Source organism: Leguminivora glycinivorella, chromosome 1, assembly GCF_023078275.1.
Source record: "Leguminivora glycinivorella isolate SPB_JAAS2020 chromosome 1, LegGlyc_1.1, whole genome shotgun sequence".
Classification (NCBI taxonomy): Eukaryota; Metazoa; Arthropoda; class Insecta; order Lepidoptera; family Tortricidae; genus Leguminivora; species Leguminivora glycinivorella.
The window spans coordinates 33,637,955-33,647,483 of NC_062971.1; the positions used below are offsets into that span (position 1 = coordinate 33,637,955).

The window sequence follows — 9,529 nt, forward strand, 5'->3', positions numbered from 1 at the left end:
TAAAATAATCCCCTACATTTTTTGTTCCCTCGACCGGATAATTGTAAAGTGACCGTGGTTAATTTTCGATTTAAAACCCTTTCATTATTAGTTAAATTGTTCGTTGTGAAATCATAAAAACATTGGAGGGTAAGATTAGAAACACTTGGCTTGGGCGTTTTTCCATTAGTTAAGAAGGTGCGTGTTCATACTGTGCATAGACTAAAATTTGTTTCGAGTTTCGATTTAGTGAATTTCTGAACGCAACCATAACTGTCATCGCTGTTGTGTCAAAGTGAAAAGTAAACATAACCTCAATTGATTCCTTACATGAAGTAAATTTATATTAAATAGTTTACTAGAGTAACATGGCAACGGAAAGTTTTGATAAAAACCGTGTAGGGCGGGATTACGCCTTTGTGCGGATGGAGTTTATTCATAGCAGTTGCGACTTAAAAGGTTATTGTTTGAGTGACGTGATCAGGCTGGAAGAGGAGTTCCACGCCTTTCAAGTTGATTTATTGACGGCGACTGCAGCTGGTGACCGTAAAAGCGAGCTGGAAATATCGGCGCAGTTCGAAAAAATGGTAAAATCTATAAAAATACGTTTATCGGAAACAGGACCCACCGTGTTAAAGACCAATGAAAATACGACTTCAAGTGCTAAATTGCCTAAAATAACTATAGTTCCCTTTGACTCTAAAATTGAAAATTGGGTATCGTTTATTCAGATTTTCGACTCACTAGTTCATAGGAAAAGTATACCTGCAGTTGAAAAGCTTCACTATTTGTTATCAAGTGTGACCGGGTATGCCTTCGATTTGATAAAAAATTACCCATTGTGTGACGAAAATTACATGATCGCGTACAACACACTTAAGGAGCATTTTGATAAAAAAAGAATAATTGCTAGTCTGTTTTATGAAAAAATATTAAACTGTGAGGTGGCAAGATCTAAAAGTCCTTCTGAATTAGTGAGAATTTGTCGAACTTTTAAAGAAAATATTGAAATTTTGTCAAAGTATAAATTACCTGACAGGAATTTTATGCTATTCCATTCATTGTGGTCTAAATTGGACGCTAGTACAAAAGAAGCCTTTGAGCTTCAACTTAATTCAACCACGGAGATTCCTAGTTATGAAGAATTAATGTTGTTTATTGAAAAGCGGAGCCAAGCATTAGAAAACAGTCTCGGTAAGTCGTTAACAGTTAGTAGTAAACCAGTGTCGAATAAGCCCGTCCTTAATAAAGTTAAATCTTCATTTCTTGTTCCACTAGTGAATAATGTGAGTGACTGTGTTATGTGTTCCACACCAGGGCACACATTTGAGCATTGTCCAAAATTTTTGGAATTGCGGCCAATGGATAGGTTTGCCCAAGTTAAGGAAAAGAAACTTTGTATAATGTGTTGTAGGCCATCCCATTCAGTTAAGAATTGCAAGTCCTCGGTGTCTTGTGGCGTTTGTAAACATAGACACCATACATTATTGCACTTTGATAAGGAGTTGGAACCGTCCACTCGGCAAACTCAAGTGACATTGACTGTCCATAATGCAAATGCACCAAGCCTGTTCTCGACGGCTATTGTAATGATAAAAAATAAATATAACCATTTAGTACCAATTCGTATGCTATTGGATAATGCTTCCGCATGTAATTTTGTTACATTAGAGTGCGCTCGAAAACTAGGAATACCAATTAAAGTTAACTCACCATCGGTGAACGGTGTCGGTCTAGCGTCAACGGACACTTTTGGAATTGTCGATTGTGAGATAGTCCCGGCAAATGGGGACTCATCTTGCACATTTTCGTTTGAAGCGTATGTGCTTCCTAAGATCTGCCCTGATATGCCACTGGAGCCACTTAATGTGTCGTCCTGGATGCATCTAAAGGATTTAGATCTCGCTGATCCATATTTTCATAAGTCTGGACCAATAGACATGTTGGTTAGTGTCAATCTTTTTGCTGCGGCATTACAGTCTGGTGTTGTCAAGGGCAACCCAGATGAGCCCATAGCCGTCCGCACGGTGTTTGGCTGGTTGGTGATGGGTGAGTGCCCTAGAGACATTAACACTTCTCGTTCTCGTTGTTCTAAGGGATCCGGAGGTGATATGGAGAGGTGTTTTCTCGTGTCGAGTCTTTCATTAGACAACAGCATCAAACGCTTCTGGGAGTTGGAAGGCTTTGATCTGCCTAAAAATATCGTTTTGTCGAAATCGGAATTGTCGTGTGAAAACCAAATGGAAAATTCATATTGTCGCAGTCCCGAGGGAAGGATGGTAGTACCATTAACTTATGTCGACCCTCAGGACAAACCAAGGTTTTCAAATTCTCGTGAGATAGCTCTCAAGCGTCTCTTAAATTTAGAGAGGAAATTTAAATTAAATCCTCAATTTCGGACAGCTTATGTCAATTTCATGGACGACTACTTAAGTTGTGGTCACATGGAAGAGGTTGGTCCTCCAGTGGCGTCTGAGGGTCAGTTCTATTACATACCCCACCATGGAATTTTGCGGCCAGACTCCGTCACTACGCCTCTGCGTTGCGTTTTTGACGCTAGCGCCCGAGACTCTTCGGGGCAGTCTTTGAATAGTGCGCTGCTGCCAGGCCCAAAATTGCAAAATAATATATTTGATTTGCTGGTTCGTTTTCGATGGCATGCAGTAGTGTTTACCGGGGACATCAAGCAGATGTACCGGCAGTTTCTTGTCGCTTTACAGGACTGCGACTATCAACGCATTTTATGGCGTCCATCATCTGATGAGCCTGTGAAAGATTATCGTTTGCTCACAGTGACCTATGGCGTGTCCTGTGCTCCCTACCAGGCGCTTTGGTGTATATCCAAGCTAGCAAAGGAGTTTTCGTCTCGCTCTCCCCAAGGTGCTGCAGTATTGGCTAGGGATGCATATGTCGATGACATTGTCTCAGGTGCAGACTCTGTTGAGGATGCGTTAGTGCTACGCCAACAGTTGGTGGAAATATTATCGTCTGCGCAACTTCATTTGCGCAAATGGACATCAAATAACCCCGAGTTTCTAAAAGGTTTACCTGGTTCAGAACTATATTCGGAACAACTTCACAACTTTGAAAACGTTCATGATCTGTCGCTAAAAATTCTCGGCCTGTCATGGCTTCCCAAGGAAGATACCTTCACATTCAAGACCTCCTTAAATGATTGTCGTTGTACAAAGCGATCGATCCTTTCGGATATCGCCCGTATTTTTGACCCTCTGGGCCTATTGTCGCCTGTCGTATTTTTCGCAAAATATTTAATTCAACTCCTATGGGTTTCTGGTGTCGATTGGGACAACGAGGTTCCTACTGACATCGCCCAAGAGTGGCGTAAATTTAAGTCACAATTGGTGAAGATGAATTCGTTATCCATTCCCCGTAGAATGGTTGAATCTTTCGTATCGTTGCAGCTTCACGGGTACTGTGACGCCTCGGAGAAGGGGTACTGTGCTGTCATTTATTGTCGTGTCGTTCAAAATGACGGAACTATTGTCGTGCGCCTTTGTTGCGCTAAAACCAAGGTGGCTCCACTTCGTAAATGTTCCATTCCGAGGTGCGAGCTGCTAGCTGCTGTTTTATTGTCGGATTTAATCGTCTCGTTTACAGACGCTTTAAAGGATGTTCATACTTTCGATGACATCTATGCTTGGTCAGACTCGACTGTCGCGCTGACTTGGATTCGTTCGTGTTCATCCAAGTGGAAAACCTTTGTAGCCAATAGGGTTGCGCACATACAAGAGAATATTTCTCCTGAAAAGTGGCACCATGTTTCTGGTTTGGATAATCCTGCGGACTGCGGCTCCCGCGGCTTGTTACCTGCTGACTTAATCGAGCATACGCTATGGTGGGCGGGGCCTACCTGGCTTTCCAAACCTCAAGAATCTTGGCCACAATCTGAGATCTTTCCAGATCAAGCCGCTTCGAACGAGCAAAAGATTTATAGTTTGCTCACGGCGTCTAATATGTCTATAATCGATGACATATTAAATCGATTTTCGTCCCTACAACGCATATTGCGCATTTTTGCCTATTGTTTTCGGTTCATGCATAATTTGCAAATGTCATCTTCGAAATATACAGATTTGAATCTGTCACCAGAAGAAATTTCTAAGGTTCTTCTTTTTCTAGTAAAGCATGTTCAGGAGCAAGCCTTTGCTTCGGAATTGCGTTGTTTATCGAAAGATAAAGCCACTCACTCCCTATCTAAACCCATGCGGAAATTGGCGCCGTTTCTGGACGACCGTGAATTGCTAAGGGTGGGCGGTCGCCTTTCTAAAGGAGACCTGTCGTTCGATGTGAAACATCCACTACTATTGCCTCGCGATCATAGGTTGACCACGCTGATCATAGAGGATTATCATCACCGTTTTATGCACCCTGGATTGCAAACATTGCAAAACTTATTAGCCCAAGAATTCTGGGTTCTATCGGCAAAAAGGGCTATAAACTCTGTTGTTTCATCCTGCATGAAATGTTTTCGGGCTCGTCCTAAAGCGGCATCCGCTCCAATAATGGGAAATTTACCCGCGTTTCGGATTAATCAAATCAAACCATTTTCGTCAGCGGCAGTAGATTACGCAGGTCCTTTTGATACTAGTTTGGCCCGGGGCCGCGGTTTACGCACATTTAAATCATACATTTGCGTTTTCGTATGCACTGCTACCAAGGCAGTACACCTTGAGCTTGCCTCCGAGCTCACGACAGAGGCTTATCTTGCAGCTCTGCGCCGTTTTATTTCCCGCAGGGGCCGGTGTTCCAGGCTGATTTCAGACCAGGGCCGAAACTTTGTCGGCGCATCTAACATGCTTCAAGACTTCATGGCTAAAGCTTCACGTGCCGAACAAATAAAATTTGTTTTTAACCCACCTGGCAGTCCACATTTCTCTGGGTTAGCGGAAGCCAGTGTAAAGTCAGTAAAGACTCACCTTTCTCGAGTAGTAGGTTCACAACGCCTCACATTCGAAGAGTTTTACACAATATTGACTCAAATCGAGGCAATGTTGAACTCGAGGCCATTGTCGCCCATTAGCTCCGATCCCAACGATCTGTCGGTTTTGACCCCCGGACATTTCCTTACTTTGGAACCGCTCACCATATTACCTGAAAGCAATATGGTTGATGCAAAATTAGGTCCACTTCAGAGATGGAAATTGCTCCAAAAGATCCATCAAGATTTCTGGCGCAAGTGGCACGTCGAATACCTGCACACCTTGCAGCAACGCCATAAGTGGTTCGATGACCAGAAAAACATCATCGTCGGGACGCTCGTGCTCATTGTCAATGAGCAATGTAGCCCCATGAAGTGGAAGATTGGCCGGGTGGTACAACTCCATCCAGGGAGCGATGGGATCTGTCGAGTAGTCACGGTCCGCACAGAATCGCGCGAACTTAAACGCCCAGTAGTTAAACTGTGTCCACTGCCTCTACAAAATTAAATTATCTAATAATTCACTATCGTATCGTATCATTGTAAACACTAACTTTATCGTAGATTTAGATTAAACTTCATATTTAAACGTATGTAAACTTAAACTAGGGAAATAACCCAAGCCATATTGTTCCTTTTTTTCTTATCCTTAGCATACAGTACTTGTGGAAAATACGTTGCATTTTGGCGGGCGGAAAATGTTAAGGATTGTAGCTTTAAAAATATATTAAAAATAATTTCGCCTGGCAACATTATGCAAAAAAGTAAAAAAAAAAAAATATAACCGTCGATTCACTTCCTTTTTTTCCCATGTCGTCTCGAGGAGCATGTCGCGCTAACCTTTTCGAAATTAAAGTAAAATATAATATACTCGTGAAAAATCGTGTGTGAGTTTGTGGAAGGCTGATCGATTGAAGAAGCACGTCTCCTGTTCCATTTTCGGTGTCTGAGCTGGTTAAGGTAACTCGGATTCAAGGTAAGTCTGGACGAGCCGAGATTCGAGGAGCCTGGCCAGCCACCGCCGACTGCTGCATCGTCGCCTACAGCCGAACAAGGTGAGTGCTTCCCACAATTGACCCAGCCTATCTTAAATTCCCTAATTTCTTGTCGTGTCGTTCGTGTCGTTAAGCTATAAAGTTAATCGAATACAGTCCACATATATAATTTAAAGATATCGAAGTAAAATAATCCCCTACAGAAACATTTCAGAGGACCTTACTGTCGCAAGCGGGTATGGAATAAAATCCCCGCCGCGGTTTTCCCGAGGGACTAGCGTAACGGGATTCTTCGGAAAAGTAAAATGGATTAGTTAAGCGTATGTGATGCCGTTGGAATTGTTCATTGGTAAAGTGGTTCGCTTACCATCACACAAGTGTATGAGACACCTACATTTTAGAATTTGAAATCACAGTAAGTTCAGATACTTTTAAGTAGGTACAGTGTTGTATGCACTTTTTCACCTTATTAAAATGCAATAAGGTGAAAAAATTTGATACATCTCTTTGTAGTCGACTTTAAAGTTAACATTAACAGCAAGGAATTAAATAATAGTCCAAATACATCTGCATAAAATTACAATGGTTGATTGAAAGAAAGCTGAAATGTAAAATGTTGTTCAGTTAGGTATAAAAAAAAAATTGAAACTGTTTATTTGGGTTGTATGCACTTTTTCAGCTTATTACAATGCAATAAGGTGAAAAAATTTGATACATCTCTTTGTAGTCGACTTAAGTTAACATTAACAGCAAGGAATTAAATAATAGTCCAAATATATCTGCATAAAATTACAATGGTTGATTGAAAGAAAGCTGAAATGTAAAATGTTGTTCAGTTAGGTATAAAAAAAAAATTAAACTGTTTATTTGGGTATTTTCTAAATAAAACTCTTGATCTATTATTATTTAGATTCTAATTGAGATACAATGTGGTTAGCCAGTAATAATATACCAATCGATTACGCTCAGAGGTTAATGCTGCTATGTGTGAATGCCCTATTGCACTTCCTTTATAATTAATTAAGTTACACAGGGGTAGGTACATTAAGGCAAATCTCGACTGGGGGACAATTGTAACTGATCCATTTTTTCCATTATTACACTAATGATGTTGAGTTCTACATGTATCCACTGAACACGCCTACCATATATAACCGGTGGACATGCAAACACTGTTAAACATGAAAAAAATTTACCAGTTACATTTGCCCCCTAGTCGAGATTTGTCCCGCTGTACCTTAAACGAGTGTTATTTTGTTATTGAAATGGAATAATTCTGAGTAAAAATTAAGCTTTACGCTTATCTTTGATTATAGCTAAATTATTATCAAGCCGGTCTTCTTTTATTTAATTTTCTGTCGACCTTCAATTAAGAATTCGCAGAAATTCGCAAAAATATCGAAGAAAATTGGCAAATATTTTTGGGATTGTGTATAAAAATAACTCAACCCAATTTAAGTAGATAAACTAGAGCTGATTAAATTGCGAAGTCGAACAGATTGTTGGTTCAATCACTTTAATTAATGATTAAACAGCGAGTTACAAATCGTTCCCGGAAACCGAATTAAACATTTAAACTTCATGTTTAGAGCTTTCATTTGGCTTCAGGTTACCATCTACGTGAAATAAAATAACCCCCGCCACGTTGAATATATATTAATATAGTTTACTAGCTTTTGCCCGCGGCTTTGCTCGCGTTAGAAAGAAACAAAAAGTAGCCTATGTCACTCTCCATCCCTTCAAGTATTTCCACTTAAAAAATCACGACCATTCGTCGCTCCGTTTTGCCGTGAAGGACGGATAAATAAACAGACACACACACTTTCCCATTTATAATGTAAGTAAGTATGGATTATCGGTGTATTTATGCGCCGATGTACTTGATATTTGTATAACTGGTGCTGCCCTCATTTTGTAAGCTATTATATATTTTTCAGTACAGATGGTGTTTTTTATACGCACTAGTGCGAGAAGTGGTTAATTATATGTCAGGTCAAAAGTTCGTAGGGCCATTTGTACTGAAAAACGTCGTACGATACACGTGCAAAAAGGAAATTCGTAACTCGTGTCGATTTAAAACACTCCCTTCGGTCGTGTTTTAATTTATCGCCACTCGCTTCGAACTTCCTTTTTTACGCACTTGTATCGTAATGTACTATAATGTTATAGAGTCTATTAGCAACGCATTTGAGGTTGAGGCTAGCATTAATGTTTGACGTTTCCTTAAGTTTTATTAAACTGTAAACGATAATATAAGGTACAGCGATTCAAATCTCGACTGGGGGCAATGGTGTTGAGTTCTACATGTATCCACTGAGCACGCCTACCATATATAACCGCTGGACACTCTATTTAATAATGCAAACATTATAAGTCATGGAAAAAATGGACCAGTTACATTTGCCGAGTCGAGTCGAGATTTGTCCCGCTGTACAGTCAACCAATTGGAACCCTATGCTACTCTAAAACTATGTCAAAATGACAAGCGGTAAGAGATTTCTTACGATCTGATTAATAACGTCACTACGACATAGTTCTAGGGTTCCAATTGGTTGACTGTACCTTACTCCTTAAACTGACCAACATTTTTTAAATTAAAGGAAAAATTCACACCTCCGGCAGGACTCGAACCTGCGACCTCTGGCCTTGCCGGGGCCATCACGCTTCCAACTGCGCTACGGAGGCCTGCTGTATTTGTGCGAATTTATCACGTTACTCACGTTAATATGTTTGAAATAATATTACGGTTTTACTCACGTTAATATGTTTGAAATAATATTATGGTGATCCTCATCAGGCATTTTGCGCTAGTTTACCGGTGCGAAAAAAGTATTAATTTAATAAATTCAGTTTATAAAATGTTCAGCGAGGGTGTTACCTACATTATAGGTAATTATCAAGATTTTAAACGTAAAATGCTTAATCATGGCAATACTTTTGTATAGAAATTTCTGTTAAAACGTTGCCCTGATGGACAAAAAGCCTCCTCAAGGATATAAAAACCGGGCGAGCGCCCGCGCCCGCGCCGCGGCCAACAGCTTCCTGCAATCTTCGTCCACATCGCCCGACCACGCCTAATGGAGGGCTTCCTCTCCAAGCCGCCACTTCCTGTACACTGTCTTCACTTAACAAAGATCATTTTTTTTCATGTTTTTTGCCCAGAGAAATAATATATACTTATAAGAATATTATTTTTCACCACACCAACTGGTAAAGGCATTCTTTGCTATTCGAAAACAGATAGCAAAATTGCATTTTATCCACAAGGGGGCAAAGTAATTTCATGCAAATTTTAACCCGATGTCTTAATATGTCTGCTAGATTTTACCCTATAAATGATGATTTTGAATCAAAAATATTGAATAAATTGATGAATTTGATTTATTTTGATGTTTTATAGTCAGTATTTTGTTCGTGTTGGTGTGGTGAAAAATTTTGTGTTTCACTCGGTGGCAAAGTTTGTTTAACCTTCGTGCCTTGAAACCCTCGCAACGCTCAAGATTCCACTTTTTGAACCACTCGCTACGCTCGCGGTTCAATATTGGAATCTTTCGCTTGCTCAGGTATCAATATTGGCACGTGCGGTTAAACAACTACTTTGCCCCCTTGTAAAACA

At 40.2% G+C, this 9,529-nt stretch overlaps 1 protein-coding gene across 1 annotated transcript; it reads left to right on the plus strand.

The window, feature by feature from the left end:
* The first annotated feature begins 2,089 nt into the window (after positions 1-2,089).
* Positions 2,090-6,110, plus strand: LOC125230432. Its single transcript, XM_048135571.1, has 2 exons — positions 2,090-4,479; positions 5,065-6,110. Exons 1-2 carry the CDS (start codon positions 2,091-2,093, stop codon positions 5,424-5,426), a joined length of 2,751 nt encoding a protein of 916 aa, XP_047991528.1. The 5' UTR covers position 2,090; the 3' UTR covers positions 5,427-6,110.
* Positions 6,111-9,529: the final 3,419 nt, after the last annotated feature.

Bases quoted from the DNA above. Each gene is read 5' to 3' on its own strand.
- LOC125230432 (XM_048135571.1), top strand. From the start codon at position 2,091: ATGGAGAGGTGTTTTCTCGTGTCGAGTCTTTCATTAGACAACAGCATC. The intron at 4,480-5,064 runs CTAAAGCGGCAT...CCGGACATTTCC, and splicing joins GAAATGTTTTCGGGCTCGTC to TTACTTTGGAACCGCTCACC.